Genomic DNA, 20001 nt, shown 5'->3' with positions numbered 1-20001 from the left:
GGAACCCTAGTACACTGTTGGTGGGATTGTAAATTGGTGCAACCACTGTGGAAAGCAGTATGGAGATGCCTCAGAAAACTAAACATAGAACTACCATTTGATCCAGCCATCCCACTCCTGGGCATCTACCCAGAGAAAACCACAACTCGCAAAGACACATGCACTCCGATGTTCGTAGCAGCACTATTTGCAATAGCCTCTTACATGGAAACAACCTAAATGTCCATCGACAGAGGAGTGGATCCAGAAGAAGTGGTACATATACACAATGGAATATGACTCAGCCATTAAAAAGAACGAAATACCAGCTGTTTTAGCAACATGGATGGACCTAGAAACTATCATGCAAAGTGAAGTCAGCCATACAATGAGATACCAACATCCAATGCTTTCACTGACATGTGGAATCTGAAAAAAGGACAGACGGAACTTCTTTGCAGAACAGATGCTGACTCTCAGACATTGAAAAACTTATGGTCTCTGGAGGAGACAGTTTGGGGGTGGGGGGATGTGCTTGGGTTGTGGGATGGAAATCCTGTGAAATCAGATTGTTATGATCATTATACAACTACAGATGTCATAAATTCATTTGATTAATAAAAATTAAAAAATAATGTAAGTATAACTAACTATTGAAGTAAAGTGATGGCAAAGGTCTTCTTTACATTAGAAAATCAATTTATGAGGAATGAAGATTTTAGAAAATAATCAGTGGGATGTATAATCTAGCAATCCCACTTCTGAGTATATGTTCAGAGTAATTGATACCTAGACTTTAAAGAGATATCTAAACTCCCATGTTCATTGCAGCATTATTCACAATAAGATATAGACACAATCTAAATGTACACTGATGTATGAATGAATAAGGAAAATGTAGCATGTACCTATAATGGAATATTATTCAGCCATAAAAGGAATATATGACCTACCACATATGGCGAAATGAATGAACCTGGAATATGCAAAATGAAATAGGCCAGTCTCAAAAAGGAAAAAGCTGAATGATTCCACCTGAAGCATCTAAAAGAGTCAAACTCTTAGGAGCAGAAAGTAGCATGGTAGTTACTAGGAACTGCAGAAAAGGGGAAAATGGGGACTTGCTATTTTGTGGGTACACAGTTTCAGTTATGTATGCAGGATGAAATGTATCAAGAGACCTGTGTAGCATAGTGCCAATAGTTGATAAGATGTATTATACACAAAATTTTTTTAGGAGTTGTAGGTCTCATGTTAAGTGTTCTTAGCATAAGAAAAAAAGAGGGGAAGAAAGGGAGGGAGGGATGAAGGAAATCATTAGTGGGAGTTCGAATGAGTTGCTAAATACTTGACAAGGGCAGCATATTTTCATAGTCACCTGTGTTTGCATACAAATTAATAATTAATTAAGGAAACGTTACTTTTTAGTGGAGAGATGTGACTGATGCCACCTTAACCAGTTGTTCAAAGTAAACACCAAAGATATTAGGACAAATTAAAACCTGCCTCCTGATACAAAAGGGACCTATGATTACTTCCAGGGTATTCCTGCTGAAATGCATGATCTGAATCTGATTATAAGGATTCCTCAGACAAACTCAAATTCAAGTGCTTCCTAAAATAACTGGCCTGCTCTCATGGGATATATCCAGGCAAAGGAAGAAAGAAAGGATGAAGAAATCTTGTGATAAGAAAATAAAGATTCATGACAACTTAATGCAATGTAACATCTTGGATTGGGTTCTGAACCAGGGGAAAGATAATTATAAAGGACTTATGGAGGATAATTGAAAAATTTAAATATGAAATAGGGATTAGATAGTACTTTTTTAAAAAACTGAGAATTATGTTTTTTTAAATCAATCAATGTGTTATTTTTATGGCTATACCCATGGCATATGGAAGATGCCAGGTCAACGACTGAACCCAAGCTGCAGCTGCAACCTTTGCCACAGTTGCAGCACTGGCCCACTGCACTGGCCTGGAAATCAAACCTGCACATTCACAGCAACCCAAGCTGGTGTAGTTGGGTTCTTAACCTACTGTGCCACAATGGAAACTTCATTAGATACTAGCATTAATGTCACATTTTCTGGCTTTGTGATTTTGCTGTGGTTAAAAAAGAAAATATCCTCATTTATAGGAAAGAAACATGAAAGTATCAATAAATATCAATTTAATTTCAAATACTTCTGAAAATGCATATATAGATATGCATATTCATATACATATAGAACAAATGAGGAAATTACAAATATTTGTGAATTAAAGTGTAGCTGGAAATACATATACTATTCTTGAAGCTTTTCCATAAAGCTTGAAATAATTTCAATGTAAAATGTTACAAAGAATGATGTCATATTAAAAAAATCAAGAGGAGTTCCTGTTGTGGCGCAGCAGAAACAAATGCAGTGAGAAACCATGAGGTTGTGGGTTCAATCCGTGGCCTTGCTTAATGGGTTAAGAATCTGGCATTTCTGTGAGCTGTGGTGTAGGTCACAGATATGGCTCAGATCTCACATTGCTGTGGCTGTGGTATAGGCCAGCAGCAACAGCTCCGATTAGACTGCTACCCTGGGAACCTCCATATGCTGCAGGTGTGGCCCTAAAAAGACAAAGACAGAAAAAAAAAAAGAAAATCAGGAGGAATAAATATTAATATGACAAAAGAAAACTAATCCTCATGATAAATAAAAGAGTGCTAATTTTTAGCATAGGTAAAACACCGATTTTTCAACTTTATAAAAGGAAAAACAAATGTTAAGTTTGCCAAAGGGGAATTAATAAGCATATGGAGATAAATAAATGTACTAGGTTGAAAAAGTCAATGAAATGGTTAATTTTTCTCAACTAATGAAGCAGAAAACCTGAATAGACCATTAACTATCAAATAAAGTTATCAACAAATGTCATCTAATTTCATCTCCTGGGATAGATACTGCTGAGTTCTATCAAATTTTAATGAACTGATAATTCCCAAAGAAACTATTCCAACCACATGAAATGATAGAATTTATTTTATGAAGCTAACATATCACCGATAATGAAACCTCCAGAAATTAGAAAATTAAGAAAACTATAGTAAAAACTCTGTGAATATAAATGTGCAAAACTGAAAATACTAGTAAACAAAGTTCAGTAGTAATTATGTCACATGTTTAAGATGAGGATCTTAGAACATGTAAAGAATATTTTAACGTAACAAACTGTTAATGTAACCAAATCAGTCACTGAAAATGTCACAATAAACTGATAGGTGCTGAAAATATTCATTTAAAGTTAACAACTGCTTCTTATACATAGAATTGTGTAACTTTAAAATGGTCTGTCAAATTAAAGGAGGAGTTCCCCTTGTTGCTCAGTGAGTTAAGAACCGGGCATATTATCCATGCAGATGCAAGTTCCATCCCTGGCTTTGCTTAGTGGGTAATGGATCTGGCATTGTTGTAAACTGTGGCATAGGTCACAGATGCTTCTAAAATCCTAAGTTGCTATGGCTGTGGCATAGGCTGGCAGCTGCAGCTCCAATTTGACCACTAGCCAGGGAATTTCCATATGCCACAATTGTGGCCATAAAAAGAAGGAAAAGAAAGAAAGAAATATGGAGTTAAAAATAAAAGGTTTAAATTAAGAAAAAAAAAAGGAAACAATGAAGTGTCCCCATTAAAATCAAAATCATGTCAAGAATATCCAGTGCTCCCACTCCTGGGTATATATGTGGAGAATATACAGGGATGGGATTAAGATGGTGAAATAGAAGGACTGGAGCTCAACTTCTCTCATAAAAACAACAAAATTACAACCAATTGCTGAATAACCTTCAACCAAATGTACTGGAAACTGTCAAAAAGACATCCTACTCCTGAAGACAAATAGGAGGCTACACCAAAAGGTAGAAGGGGCAATTCCATGATATAAGCAACCCCATACCTGCCAGGTGGGAAGCCTGGAAAGTAACTGTATCACAGAGACTCACCTACAGGAGTGAGAGTTCTGAGCCCCACGTCAAGTCCCCACAACTGGGGATCTGGCATTGGAAGAAAGAGCCCCCAGAGCGTCTGGCATTGAAGGCCAGTGGGGCTTGTGCACAGGAGCTCCACAAGACTGGGGGAAACAGAGACCCCATTCTTGAAAGGTGCACACAGGCTTTCATGTGCGCTGGTCCCAGGGAAAAGCAGAGGCTCCATAGGAATCTGGGTCAGACCTGACTGCAGTTCTTGGAAGATCTCCTGGGAAAACAGGGGATGAGTGTGGCTCATTGTGGGAGAAGGACATTGGAGGCAAAGCTCTCGGGAATATTCATCAGTGTGTGTTTCTCTGGAGGTGGTCATTTTGGGAAAATCTGGCCCCACTCATCAGGGCTGAGAAGCTCCAGGCCAAACAATAATCCAGGTGGGATCAGAGCCCCACCCGTCAGTAAGCAGGCTACCTAAAGAACCCCCGGGCACATAGCCCCCTCTCATCTCACCCAGAGACAAAACCCCACCCACCAGAGGGATAGGAATCAGTGCCACTTACCAGTGGGCAGGCACCAGTCCCTCCCATCAGGAAGCCTACAGCAACCCCTGGTTCCAACTTCAGCCACAAGGCGTGGGGGGGCGGGGCAGACATCAGAAGGAAGAGAGGCAATAACTCTATTGTCTGCCAAAACGGACACCACAGCCCAAACCTATAAAAATGAAAAGGCAGAGAACTATAACTCGGGCCAAGGGAGCAAGGAAAAACCCCAGAAAAACAGCTAGGTGATCTGGAGATTATCAGCCTCCAGGAAAAAGACTTCAGACTGATGATACTGAAGATGATGCAAGACATTGGAAATAAACTGGAGACAGAGAATGATAATCTATGGGAAACACTGAGCAAAGAAATACAAGATTGAAAACTTAAGCATGTATATATGCAAAATACAATAACTGAAATAAAAAATTCATTAGAAGCGACCAAGGGCAGAATACAGGAGGCAGAAGAACGAATAAGCAAGGTGGAGGACAGACTAGTGGAAGTCACTGATGCAGAACAGAAAAGAGGAATATATTGAAAAGAAATCAAGAGAGTCTCAGAGAACTCTGGGACAACATTAAACACACCAACCTCCATATTATAGGTGTGCCAGAAGGAGAAGAGAGAGAGAGGGATATAAAAAGTATTTGAAGAGATACTTGCCAAAAACTTCCTAACATGGGAAGGGAACCACCCACTCAAATCCTAGAAGCATGAGTACTGTATAAAATCAACCCAAGGAAGAACTCCCTGACACACATATTAATCAAACTGACCAAAATTAAAAGCCAAAGAGAAAATATTGAAAGTAGCTAAGGAAAAGAAGCAAATAACATGCAAGGGAACCCCGGTAAGGTTATCGGCAGATTTTTCAGCAGAAACCCTGCTGGCCAGAAGGGAGTAGCATGATATACTTAACATGATGAAACGAAAAAACCTGCAACCAAGATTGCTTTACCCAGCAAGGCTCTCATTCAGATTTGAAGGAGAAATCAAAAGCTTTACAGAAAACGAGCTTTACAATAAGTACTTAAGGAATTTCTCTAGGTAGAAAAGAAAAGGCCAAAACTAGAAACAAAAATACTGCAAATGACCAGGCTCACCAGTAAAGGTGTGTATACAGCAAAAGTAGGAAATTGTCCACACACAATATGCTACCAAATTCAGAAATCGTGAGAAAATAGGGTACAAATGCAGGACCCTGGAGTTGAACTTGGAATTAAGAGACCAACAACTTAAAACAATCTCATACACACACACACACTCCTATATCAAAGCTTCAGGGTAAATGCAAACTAAAATCTACAGTTGATACACACACATATAAGAAAAATCAACAAATACGACAATAAAGAGAGTCATCAAACCACAAGAGGAGATAACAAGAGATGAAGGGAAGAAAAAAGAGCAACAAAAACAAATCCAAAGCAATTAGTAAAATGGCAATAAGAACATACATATCAATAATTACCTTAAATGTAAATGGACTAAATGCCCCAACCAAAGACATAGACTGGCTGAATGAATACAAAAAGTAGAATCATACGTATGCTGTCTTTAAGAGACCCACTTCACTTCTAGGAATACATACAAATTGAAAGTAAGAGAATTGAAGAAAATATTCTATGCAAATGAGAATCAAAAGAAAGCTGGAGCAGCAATACTCATATCAGACAAAATAGACCTTAAAGAATATTTTAAAAGACAAGGACATTGCATAATGATCAAAGGATCAATCCAAGAAGAAGATATAACAATTTTAAATATCTATGCACCCAACATAGGATCACTGCAATGTATAAGGCAACTGCTAACAACCATAAAGGGAAAAGTTGACAATAACACCCCAATTACAGCAATCAACATATCATCCAGACAGAAAATCAACAAGGAAGCACAGGGCCTAAATGAATCTTTAGACCAGATGGACTTAATAGATATTTATAGAACATTCCATCCAAAAGCAGCAGAATACACATTCTTCTCAAGTGCACATGGAACATTCTCCAGGATTGATCACATTCTGGCCCACAAATGAAGCCTTGGTAACTTTAATAAAATTGAAATCATATCAAGCATCTTTTCTGACACAATGCTGTACCACTGGAAATCAACAACAAGAAAAAAGCTGCAAAAAAACACAAACCTGTGGAGACTAAACAACATGCTACTCAGCAACCAATGGATCACTGAAGAAATCAAAGAGGAAATTAAAAAATACCTAGAAGCAAATGACAACAAAGATATAGCACTCCAAAACCTATGGGATGCAGAAAAAGCAGTTCTAAGAGGGAAGTTATAGCAATACAAGCCTACCTCAGGAAACAAGAAAAAGCTCAAATTAACAACCTAACTTTACATCTGAAGCAGCTAGAAAGAGAAGAACATATAAGACCTAAAGTTAGCAGAGGAAAGAAATCATAAAGATCAGAGCAGAAATCAATGAAACAGAAACAAAGAAAACCTTAGAAAAGATCAATGAAACAAAAAGCTGGTTCTTTGAAAAGATCAACAAAATTGATAAACACTTAACCAGACTTACCAAGAAAAAAAGAGGACTCAAATCAATAAAATTAGACATGGGAGTTCCCATTGTGGTGTAGTGGACTAGGAACCATGGTGTTGCGGGTTCGATCCCTGGCTTCACTCAGTGGGTTGAGGATCTGGCATTGCTGTGGGTTGTGGTGTAGGTTGTGGACATGGCTCAGATCCGGAATTTCTGTGGCTCTGGCATGGGCCAGGGCCAACAGCTCCGATTAGACTCCTGGCCTGGGAACCTCCATGTGCCATGGGTGTGGCCCTAAAGAGACAAAAGAGAAAAATAAAAAAATAAAATAAAATTTAGAAATGAAAAAAAATTTACAACAGATATCACAGAAATAAAAAGGATCATAAGAGACTACTACATGCAACTATATGCCAATAAAACAGACAACCTAGAAGAAATGGACAAATTCTTAGAAAAGTGCAGTCTTCCAAGACTAAATCCAGATGAAGTAGAAGAGACGAATGGACCCCAATTACTTAAATTTCAAGTAATTTAAGTACTTAAATTGAAACTGTGATTTAAAAACTTCCAAAAAACAAAAGTCCAGGACCAGATGGCTTCACAGGTGAATTCTATCAAACATTTAGAGAAGAGCTAACACCTATCCTTGTGAAACTATTTAAAAAATTGCAGAGGAAGGGACACTCTGAAACTCATTCTATGAGGCCACTATCACCCTGATACCAAAACTAGACAAAGATACCACAAAAAAAGAAAATTACAGGCCAATGTCACTGGTAAACATTGATGCAAAAATCCTCAACAAAATACTAGCAAACTGCATCCAACAATGCATTAAAAGGATTGGACATCATGATCAAGTGGGTTTTATCTCAGGGATGCAAGTGTTCTTCAATATCCACAAATCCATCAGTGTGATACACCACATTAACACACTGAAGAGTAAAAACCATATGATCCTCTCAATAGACGCGGAAAAAGCCTTTGACAAAATCCAACACCCATTTCTGATAAAAACCCTTCAGAAAGTGAGCATAGCGGGAACCTACTTCAACATAATAAAGGCCATATATGACAAACCCACAGTGAACATCATTCTCAATGGTGAAAAGCTGAAAGAATTCCCACTGAGATCAGGAACAAGACAAGGATGTCTGCTCTCGCCACTACTCTTCAACATAGTTTTGGAAGTCCTAGCCACAGCAATCAGAGAAATAAAAGAGATAAAAGGAATGAAGATTGGAAAGGAAGAAGTAAAACTATCCCTATTTTCAGATGACGTGATACTATACCTAGAGAATCCTAAAGTCTCTACCAGAAAACTGTTAGAGCTCATCAATGAATTTGGCAAAGTCACAGGATATAATACACAGAAATTGACTGCATTTCTGTATACCAACAATGAAAGATCAGAAAGAGAAATTAGGGAAACAATCCTGCTTACCATTGCATCAAAAAGAATAAAATACCTAGGAGTAAACCTACCTAAAGAGACAAAAGACCTGTACTCTGAAAACTATAAGACTGGTGAAAGAAAACAAAGGCGACATAAATAGATGGAAAGACATACCATGCTCTTGGATTGGAAGAGTCAATATTATCAGAATGACTATACTACCCAAGGCAATCTACAGAGTCAATGCAATCCCTATCAAATTACCAAGGACATTTTTCACAGAACTTCAACAAAATATTTCGAAGTTTATTTGGAAGCACAAAAGACCCAGAATAGCCAAAGACGTCCCGAAAAAGAAAAATGGAGCTGGAGGAATCAGACTCCTGGACTTCAGCCTATACTACAAAGCAACAATCATCAAAACCATATGGTACTGGCACAAAGACAGAAATATGGATCAGTGAAACAGGAGAGAAAACCCAGAATTAAACCCACGCACCTATAGCCAATAATCTATGACAAAGAAGACCAGAATATACAATGGAGAAAAGACAGCCCCTTCAATAAGTGGTGCTGGGAAAACTGGACAGCCACATGGAAAAGAATGACATTAGAACACTCCCTCACACCATACACAAAAATAAACTGAAAATTCTTTAAAGACCTAGATATAAGACCAGATACTCTAAAACTCTTAGAAGAAAACATAGGCCCAACACACTCCAACACATACCATAGCAACTTCTTCTCAGATCCATTTCCTATAGTAATGACAATAAAACAAAAATAAACAAATGAGACTTCATTAAACTTAAAAGTTTCTGCACAGCAATGGAAACCATAAAGAAAATGAAAAGACAACCCACAGAATGTGAGAAAATATTTGCAAATGAATCCACTTACAAGGGATTAATTTCCAAAATTTATAAACAACTGCTGCTCAATACCAAAAAAACAAACAACCCCATTGAAAAATGGGCAGAAGATCTAAACAGTTCTCCCAAGAAGACATACAGATGGCCAAAAAACACACAAAAAGATGTTCAACATCACTCATTATTAGAAAAATGCAAATGAAAACCACTGAGGTACCACCTTACACCAGCCAGAATGGCCATCATCCAAAATTCTACCAATTATTAATGCTGGAGAGGGTGTGGAGAAAAGGGAACCCTATTACACTGTTGGTTGGAATGTAAATTGGTGCAACCACTGTGGAAAATAGTATGCATATTCCTCAGAAAACTAAACATAAAATTACCATTTGATCCAGCAGTTGCACTCCTGGGCATCTATCCAGAGCAAAGCATGACTTGAAAAGATACATGTACCTCAGTGTTCATTTCAGCACTCTATACAATAGCCAAGACATGGAAACAATCTAAATGTCCATTGACAGAGGAGTAGATTTAGAAGATATGGTACATATGCACAATGGAGTATTACTCAACCATTAAAAGGAATGAAATAATGGCATTTGCGTCAACATGAATGGACCTAGAAATTATTATGCTAAGTGAAGTCAGTCAGACAGTGAGACACCAACATCAGATGCAATCACTTATATGTGTAATCTAAAAAAAAAAGGACACAAAGAACTTCTTTGCAGAACAGATACTGACTCACAGACTTTGAAAAACTTATGGTTTCCAAGTGAGACAGTTTGGTGGGTGGGAGGATTCACTGAAGGTTTGGGATGGAAATGCTATAAAATTTGGTTGTAATGATCATTGTACAACCTTAAATGTAATAAAATTCATTGAGTAATATAAACTCAAAAAAAATGCACCTCAGTGTTTATTGCAGCGCTATTAACAATAGCCAAGACATGGAGGCAATCTAAATATCCATTGACAGATGAATGGATAAAGAACCATGTAGTACATATATACAATTGAATATATAGCCATAAAAAAGTATGAGATAACACCATTTGCAGCAATATGGATGGACCTAGAGGTTATCATATACTAAGTGATGTCAGACAGAGAAAGACAAACATCCTATGATATGGCTTATGTGAAATCTAAAAAAATGATTCAAATAAACTTATTTCCAAAATGGGAACAGACTAAAAGCCTTTGAAAACAAACTTCTGGTTTCCAGTGGAGACAGGTGAGGGCAGGGAGGGATGGATTAGGGGTTTGGAATTTTTTTACCTACACTATTGTGTATGGAATGAGTAACCAACGGGGACCTGCTGTTTAGCACAGGGAACTCTACCCAATATTCTGTGATCACTTATATGGGAAAAGAATTTGAAAAAGGATGGATATATGTATATGTGTAACTGTAGCACTTTGTTATACAACATAAATGATCAACTTTGTCAATCAACTATACTTTAATAAAACTTTTAAAAAAGCTTATGAGGAAAAAAAAAGAATATCCACTACTGATACTACTATTTGTACTCTTTTTATGGCTCTGGTTAGTATGTAAGACATAAGATGAAATAAGGGAACATCATATTGTATTTATTTTCTTTTTTATTGAAGTATAATTGACATATAATATTAGTTTATGTATTATGTTTTACATATATATTTGTTTCAGATGTACAACATAATGACAATATGAGTATATTGATTCCAAAATGATTACCCTTAAGTTTAGTTGACATCCATCCCCATACATAGTTACAAAATTTTTTGTGTTTGTATTGAGAACTTCTAAGATCTTCTCTCTTAGAAATTTATAATTATTTTGTAATAAAAGATTATATACCTTAAAATCCCAAGAGAGTTACCTTAAAAATGTAAACATTCCAGTACTGGGTTATGTAGTGTCCCTCCCCCCATTTCCACCTAGGACCTACGGATGTGACATATTTGGAATCAGGGTCTATGCAGATGTAATGAAAGAAAGTGAGGTCATACTGGAATAGGTGGGTTCAAACGGGGGGTCACTGCTATGGTGCAGATTTAATCCATGGCCCAGGAATTTCCACACACACATGAGCATGGCCAAAAAAATTATGCGAAATGAATAAATGAATAAAATGATACCTTAATCTTAGAAATTTGATAGTAGGACCTTAAAGACATGAAGTTAATGTTCTTTCAAAACGATGCTTTAAATGAAATATAATTTTATTCTTAAGAGGATATTGATCGATGGAAAAGTTATAGCTCTTAGAAAGGGAGAGACTGGTTTGCTTGATGATCCAGCTGCAAACAAAGGTGATCATTTTCTTTCTGCCGGCACACCTGTCTGGCACTGGCATTAATTGCTCCATAAAATGCCAGGAGTTGGCATCTGCACAGAAGACTGTTTGCTGCTTTTGCTCACCTGGCACCTATGGGAAATTGTTGAAAATGAAATTATAGGTTGCTTCCTCTTACCACAGTGATATGAAATTCAAACAACTAATGCCTACTTGTGTTTTCCCCACTGGTATGTTAAAACTAAATATTCCAAGGAAACATATCTTCGAGACTATGGTAAATATTGAAAGCAAAAATATGTTTTACATTATTGAGATTCATGTATTTATATGATTTTTATTAAAAAAATTCAAGACTGTTTTTCAGCCACACATATTATTTCCTTATACAAATAGCCTTTGTAGATGCTGGTTTCTATGGAAATCTGGTCCTCATGGGCTGCTAAATTTTCTTACATAAGGACAACTGAATTAGTTATTTTATTTTATATTCTTAGCCAAGACAAGAGTTCAGATTACAAACAAGATGATGAGTTGTAATTATTGATAATTTCAACTGAATAAAAAAATGTAAACTCTAGGGCAAGCACTGAAAAAAGTTTAAAAAAACAAAATGTGTAACCCATTGGTTAAGAAAAGAGAAAAAAATAAAATCATATAAAATGATCAGTTAAAGGCAGAAAAAAAACAGAAGACAAAAATATGAACAAGGAATAGGGGCGAATAGAAAACAGTATCAAATATGGTAGCTATTAATCCAAGTTTATCAATACTTACTTTGAATAGCAGAGGTCCAAATGTAAAAATTAAGAGATAGATTTTCACAGTGGATCAAAAATAAGACCCAACTACATGTCTATAAGAAACCCATCAAGATGCTTATAGATTAAACGTAAATGCACGGAGAAATGCATGCTGTGACACTAGTCAGAAGAAAACAAGAATAATAGCAAGGAACATTACCAAGGATAAGCAAGGGCATTACATTAATAGTAAAGGGGTCAAATTCTCCAAGAAGACGTGACAACCTCTAATGTGTATGTACCTAGTAATGGAATGTCAACCTATGTGAAACAAAAACTTAGATAACCACAAAGAGAAGAACCCCCCATCATACTCAGAGATTTCCACACCCCGCTATCAGAAATGGATAGATCCAGCAGGGAGACAATCCATTAAGACATAGTTGAACTCAAGAATTCTGCCTAGCTGGGAAATGGAAGAAAAACTTAAGCAATGTTAATAAAATATTCTTAAAATACCCGGTAGGTTGTAGGTATTTAATGCAACTAAACACATTTAATTTCTGCAACTTCCTGTAATAAATTAAATCATTTGTTTTAACCTTTTCTGTTTCATACTTTTATCTCCAAATGAGTCTCTATTTTTTAAAAAAAATTACAATAATTAATAACTTTTGCTTTAGGCAGCATTTCCCAAGCCACACTGTATTACAGAAAAATAAACTTCCTAAATTTCCTATCAAGATCTGAGAAGCTAAGATGAGAAGAGAGAAGAAATAAATTACATTGGCCAAATAAGTATTTGGAGGAGGAAATGTGTGGGATGCTAAAGATATTGGTTCATGGATTCTGACATTGGGACCAGACTGGTGAAGAAATAAACTCACAAAAGACATTGAGATAACTGTGTGTAACAAACTAAAATATCCTGTGTTAATGTTGTTGTCAGGATAATATTGTGAGGTTTTGATTATTACATGATGTGGCAATCTTACTCTAATTTTGAATTTCATGGCTTATCTGCTAACTTCCTCTTTCTCTCCACCATATAATGGGAAATGTTTTCCAGGTACTTCCAGAGGGAGCTGTGATTTTGAATTTGATCTTTGTTCTTGGGAGCAGGAGCAAGGTGACGACATTGACTGGAATCTGAAGGCCAGTACCATCCCTGCTATGGGCACAGAGCCCGCTGCTGATCACACCTTGCGGAATATGTCTGGTCATTACATCTTTATTAAGAGCTTGTTCCTGCAGCAGCCCTTGAAAGTAGCCAGCATTTCCAGCCCAGTCATAAGTAGCAGAAGCAAAAACTGCAAGGTATGGAAGCAAACCAGAGGTATTATGAACAACTCCAGAGAGAGTCAAATATAGAAAATGGAATGGCCAGGCCCAGACCAGAAAATGAGTTTGAAGGTATTCAACTTGGAAGATGTGACTGGGCGGGATAAAGGGAAGTAAGGATGAAAGGGAAGACCTGTTGGAATAATGTATCAATTTTGGAAACCATTGGAAAATGTCATAGTTATTATCTAAAACCATGACAGGACAAAAGAAGTAAATTACCATGGCATCCATTCAAGGAATTTAGTACTTATTGGAGTTATGGGAATTTCTCCATCAGAAAGAGAATTAAACAAAGAGGAGTATATATGGATTAAATAATTCCAAGAATTAGTGTTCGTCCTGGTTGGCACCATGATAAAATGATTGAGGAATTCTTCTCAGAAAAGGAAAGACTGAAATTGACTCTTTAGAAAGTAGAATTTCTGGAGGAAGGAAGAAAAAATTCCCTGTGAAAATTTTAAGTGAACATTTGCAGAGTGTTTAAAGTATAAATAGAGTTGTTTGGATCTTCATATGATGACTATGCATTTGCAAGTTCCTTCGCTTTCCTTTATTTATTGCTTGCATGATTGTTTTTTTTTTTTTCCAAGAAGGACTTGAGTCAGCGAGGCTAGGAGCTAAATTTAGCCTTACATATAAATTAAGCACTCAGAGATGACTTCACACGATCTTGCTTATAAGAGATTAATGTGTGAATAAATGTGCCATTTACTTATATTTGTGGCAAGAGATGCAATCTCCGTAAGATCCCAACACATGTATTCTGTCTGGTGTATTCTCCAATGTCTGAACACTTAAAGGATAACAAATTACATCCAGAAAGTTGCTAGCTGATCAAAGGATCAGGCTGGGAGACAATAACATGATTTAAATCTTTATTGTCTTCAAATTGTAATATTCTTATGTATCTGTCTCCACAAAATGAGAGCCCTTACCCTAGGAAGGATACACATTCCATCTTTGCTCAAAGGCTCCCAGCTCTACCTTTAACTATTACAGGTGTTTGTTGCTCTGTTTTATATTGACCATTCTTCACATCTGACCATTGTCCTAGTCTAATACTTGGCAGACCTTTAGTGTGTCTTAAGAGCTTTTCTGCCTCATCTTAAGTTGATGTCATAGGTGGACTGTCATGGAGTCATCTCATCTCTCTTCAGGCACATTTGACAGATTTTCTGCAAGAAAGCGATGTGATCAGAGTTTTAGGGACATAACTGTCCACAGTTCAGAATAAATGTAATAAATCATACAAAATTACATTAAACTTTATTTAATTAGTTTGGTAAACAGTTGAGTTTTAATCAAATATATTTTGTCTGTTTTTGATGTCTTCCAAATTACTTGATACTTTCTCAAAAGTAAAACCCCAGCATATCAGATTTTATATATGTTGAGTGTGTATCAATAAATCTCTGTCTATCCATAGATATTCTGAAATTTGCAAGTCAGTTCTAGTCTTAAAATGCTAATTAAAATTTAAACGTGAAGTATGTTAAATTCAGTTTGACTTTTAAGCTTTTCTATTTAGACTTCCGAGAATGTTCAAAAGACTTATTTTTTCCTTTTCTAGTAACTGAGGATATCACTCATTAAGAACTATAGTCCCCGCTGTTTTAAGTATGTGTGTGAGAATAATGAAGTATGGCTAGGAGAAATGTCAAAAATTTAATGATGAATGGTTCATTTTATGAATATTTATGATATAGATTGAATACAAAGAAGTAAGGAAAGGTCATGCTGGGAATGATTGGGTTTCTCATATATAAAAAATATGTTTATCAGGTTATCCCAAATTTCTGTGAAAATCCTGTCACTTGACCTTGTGGAATGTCTTCAGGCAGAAAAAAAATCAAATTGGGGATTTTTCTTCCTTTTGAGGAGTGAGTGGGATGCAGAGAGGAACACAGACAGAGATTGATGAGGGCAGAGATCAAACCTCTGAGGAACTGAAATTTCTGGTGAAAATGCCTCTTTAGAAGAATTCAGGAGTTCCTGGTGTGGCTCAGCAGTAACAAACCCGACTGGTAACCATGAGGACGTGGATTTGATCCCTGGCCTCGCTCAGTGGGTTTAGGATCTGGTGGTGTTATGAGCTGTGGTACAAGTTGCAGACAAGGCTCAGATCTGGTGTTGCTGTGGCTCTGACGTAGGCCGATGGCTACCGCTCTGATCTGACCCCTAGCCTGGGAACTTCTGTATGTCTCAGCCACAGCCAAAATAAAAAAATAAAAAATAAGAATTCAATACTCAACAGATTTTTATTCAATGTTGCCCTGTGATTAGTTATTTGTCATCAGGTTGTTCTCTATAAATGTCATGTTTAGATGTTTGTTTGCATGTCCACCCAATGGCATCATTTATAAAATGGCCTCAAGAAGGTAAAGACGCGTTTACTGTGACATAAAGCATATGCTTTAAGTTTTCTGCACAAGTAAGAAGACAAAATGAGGCAGAATGCTGGGAAGACCAAGTCTGTGACTGACAATGGTCCACACAGATGTGTGATCTGCCTGTTGGGTAGATTCCTCTCTTGCCTGTTGACCCTGCTCAAGAGGCTGGCCTCGGATCCTTTCACTCTATGCCACCCAGTTTTGACCAGTCCTCCCCAAACAAGCCATAGTGGTCACAGAGCTCATGTTTTCTAATATTAATGGGTTAATCAGGAGAAGAAAAATTGCTGGATCATAGAATAATACATGAAGTTTTCATCAGCTAGGAAATTTGCAGAGTCACTTCACATGGCTTACCTACTCTTGATGCTCTTCGATGTGTTACATATATGGTTTAATCACATTCTTTACCTTTTAAACATGTTCATATTCTTTCTCCAGAATGTAATATCCATGAGTGCTAGTGTTGCAAAAATGTCATTTTCCTGTGTGACAATTCTACCACTATTGTTTTCCTTCATTCATAAAAATGACAAAAGCTTAGACACACTCTGATTCTCTGTTTTCCTACCTCTTAGTCTTCTCCTAGAATTTCCCCTGATGTCCTTTATCTGTGTAACAAACAGCAAAAATTGGGTAAACTCTGTCTTTGAAGCATTGAAACATTAATCCCTGGAAATACTTATTTTAATTTTTACTTGGGGGGCTCCCAGTCTGCTCGTCTGAAGCATTTCAAATAAAATTTGGAAATTGTTATTCTAGTGTTTTTTCTGTATGTAGTAGAGCCTTGAGGATCTTGTAGACCTGAAAATGTATTTTGAGGGCAAGGATGTGATAGAATAAGTGATTGAGTACTCTGCTCTTTTGAAGAACGTGATTTAAGTTTCATGAGATCAAAAACATTTTTCTTTAACATTTAATGTTTCTTAATCATGAAAAGTTTTCCTATATAATACATCCCTTCTTAATATTTTTATTCCTTTGACTTTAAGAGTTTATGGAGAAATTCTGCTTTTGAAAGTCACAGAAAGGATGTGGACTCTTCTCATTTTTTCAACTCCGCTTCTATTTGGTCCTTACTGTAGTCTCATATACCGCAACATATGTTTGAAGGCTGGCCTAACTTCATTCAAGAGTAGCGTTCTCATAGAACAATAGAGCATACAGATCTACTTTTCCTTCTGCAATTTGTTAATAAAGGAGATTTATGATATAATTGATATATGATGTTAATATAATTGGAAATGAGGTGGAATTAAATTTTATAATTAATATGTAATATTCTGATTCTTGGTTACAGATCATTTTTCATTATCACATGTATGGCAATGGCATTGGAGCCCTCACTTTGATCCAGATATCAGTCTCAAACCAAATGAAGGTCCTACTCAACCTCACTGGAGAACAGGGCAATTTCTGGTGGCGGGAAGAACTATCTCTGTCTGGAGATGAGGACTTCCAACTCAAGTTTGAAGGCAGAGTTGGGAAAGGTCTCCATGGTGATATTGCACTAGATGATATCGTGCTTACAAAGAATTGTCTAATCTCTCATCACTCCATGAAAGAAGAACCCACAGTGCCTCTTTCAAAAGGTACATTTTAATGTGTGTATGTTTGGTATTTTTCTAGAGTGGTAGGTGATGAGGAAGGACATGGGACAAAAGTGATATAAACATCTAGTAAATCATTGTTTTCATAAAAAAAAAAATCTTCTTGAATCTAAGAAGTTATCTTTCAAGGCTTTCTTGTTCATAACAGTGTCTTCTACTATTTTCTCCAAACTTTAGGTATATTTATCAGTTCCTGAGTCCTTAGTTTTGTCAATTTTCAGTCTGATTCAGAATTCAGTCCTTAATAAATATTGGTTCACTCTTAAAAAAATATATAAGGACATTAAGGAGTTCTCTGGTGGCTCAGTGGGATAAGGATCCAGCGTTGTCACTGCTTTGGCTTGGGTGGCTGATGTGGCATGGATTTGATCCCTGGCCCAGGAACTTCTGAATGCCGAGGGCACAGTCAAAAAAAAAAAAAAAAAAAAAATCAAAACCAAACATTAAATTTTTTTTTTTAACTTTTCAAAACTTATTTATTTATTTATTTTTGTCTTTTTGCTATTTCTTGGGCCGCTTCCGCGGCATATGGAGGTTCCCAGGCTAGGGGTCGAATCGGAGCTGCAGCCACCGGCCTTTGCCAGAGCCACAGCAACGCGGAATCTGAACCGTGTCTGCAACCTACACCACAGCTCATGGCAACGCCGGATCGTTAACCCACTGAGCAAGGGCAGGGACCGAACCTCATGGTTCCTAGTCGGATACGTTAACCACTGCGCCACGACGAGAACTCCAAACTTATTCAATTTTAACTAGATGTTATCATTTACATTTTAAATCTAAAATGTCCTTTTGTAATTTGTCTAAAGATTTGTATTGGAATGTTGGGTTGTAGATGTTCAATATAGTACATGCAGTGAAAATGTAACAAGTGGAAACAGCAAGTGGCATTAATTCACATGTTAGTGGTATGAAATTAAATAAATGCAGTAAATGTTAAAATAACAGGGCAATTTTTATCAATGTCATCTATTAATATTCAAACCATGAGTTTAGTGTAGAAAATAAAGTATCATTCTTTTTGTCTCTAAATTGTATATCATAATTAGCAAAAACAAAAGTGCTTTAAGAAGGAGGAACTAATTTATTTGCATTGACTTTCAACATGGCAGATGGAACAGGGTATATTTTCATTACTGCCTTAAGTTCCTCATTCATTTTAAAGGGAATGCTTTGATTTGGCTAAGAGGAAATTTCTGGATAAATATTTCCCTGTTGACAATTAGTTAGGCTAGGCTCTTTGCCTGATGTTTCTAGTATGATATGAAAAGGACAGAAGAAAACAAACATTTCAAACTGTGTTGAGGAATAAGTAAGTATACTATGTGAATTTAATGTAAAAGCATTTCAGATATCTCAGCCTAATCTACTTTGCAAGAAAATTTTGCCTTCCATTCTGTGTAGCAAGTTTGATGGCAGCTATATTACCTCTTATACAGGTCTAGCCTTTCAAATAGTACATTTGTGATTTTACTGAAAAAGTAATCTCATAGTCTCTGAGTAGTGAGGGAGCAAGGTTTTATGCTGAACCCCTTCAAACTTTAATGAACAACTATTCAATGGGATGTCAGAGGAACAAACTAATCTTGTTGGGAATTTAAAAAATCTTAAATCTGTGAAATGTGGAATAAAGATACTTTAAAAAAAACTTCCAAAAGGAAAATTTAAAAATATGTATAAAGTGGTACAAATTATATGTTAATTATAAAGTCAAGGGCACATATTAATTTTGCTAGAGTTCTTTCAATATCTTTATGACAGCTGAGGTATTAAAAATTTCGAGGAAGAGAAAATAAGAGAATCTCTGATCTTAAGACTGTCTCAAGGTGGTAAAAGAGAATAGCAAAAACATCTCAAATATAATTTTAGGTTGGATACAATCAAGTGGCAGGAGAAATATATAAATATTTATGAGGATGCAAAGAAAATAAACAGCCAGTTAGGGGTAGCTAATTTGAGGTTTCTGTACTGGCTGGGTGGGGGTTTGGAACTACACTTGGGGCTCATAGGAAAGATTCCTTCGGTGTGTAGCACAGAGACACCCAGGGTGAGCACAGCAGGACCCTGCAGTGAATGTGGGGGGGTGAACACGGTAGGCAAGTCCCAAGGTTTAAGACACAGCAGAGACGGGGTCCTGCAGACCGTGAGGGGCAGACGTAAGAGAGTAGTTTGACTAAAGCGGCACCTTGTGCAGGACTCTATGACATAATTTCCTTTGTAAAGCTAAACTGGGACCTAAACTGGGACCAACTTGGATAGCAATTTGGTTTTTTCCCCAAATGAACCTACACTGGAAGTATATTGAATGATCTTAGAAAACAAGCACGTGAAAAAGAAGGAATGAAAGAAGGAATTAATACAAAA

At 36.6% G+C, this 20001-nt stretch overlaps 1 protein-coding gene across 8 annotated transcripts in view; it reads left to right on the top strand.

The window, feature by feature from the left end:
* The window catches only part of MALRD1 (MAM and LDL receptor class A domain containing 1), an 860334-nt gene that overhangs the window by 501236 nt on the left and 339097 nt on the right, over positions 1 to 20001 (top strand). For all 8 annotated transcript variants that reach the window (XM_084980970.1, XM_084980973.1, XM_084980974.1 and 5 more), the window contains 2 exons: positions 13363 to 13610; positions 17328 to 17619. In XM_084980970.1, coding sequence (XP_084837096.1) covers positions 13363 to 13610; positions 17328 to 17619 — 540 coding nt within the window. The remainder of the gene's footprint in view (positions 1 to 13362; positions 13611 to 17327; positions 17620 to 20001) is intronic.

Source organism: Sus scrofa, chromosome 10 (assembly GCF_054392235.1).
Source record: "Sus scrofa isolate SSC_HxYL_T2T_F1_AM1 chromosome 10, Sscrofa_HxYL_maternal_Yorkshire_Landrace_v2.0, whole genome shotgun sequence".
NCBI lineage: Eukaryota > Metazoa > Chordata > Mammalia > Artiodactyla > Suidae > Sus > Sus scrofa.
This window is presented reverse-complemented; position numbering and strand designations above follow the sequence as displayed.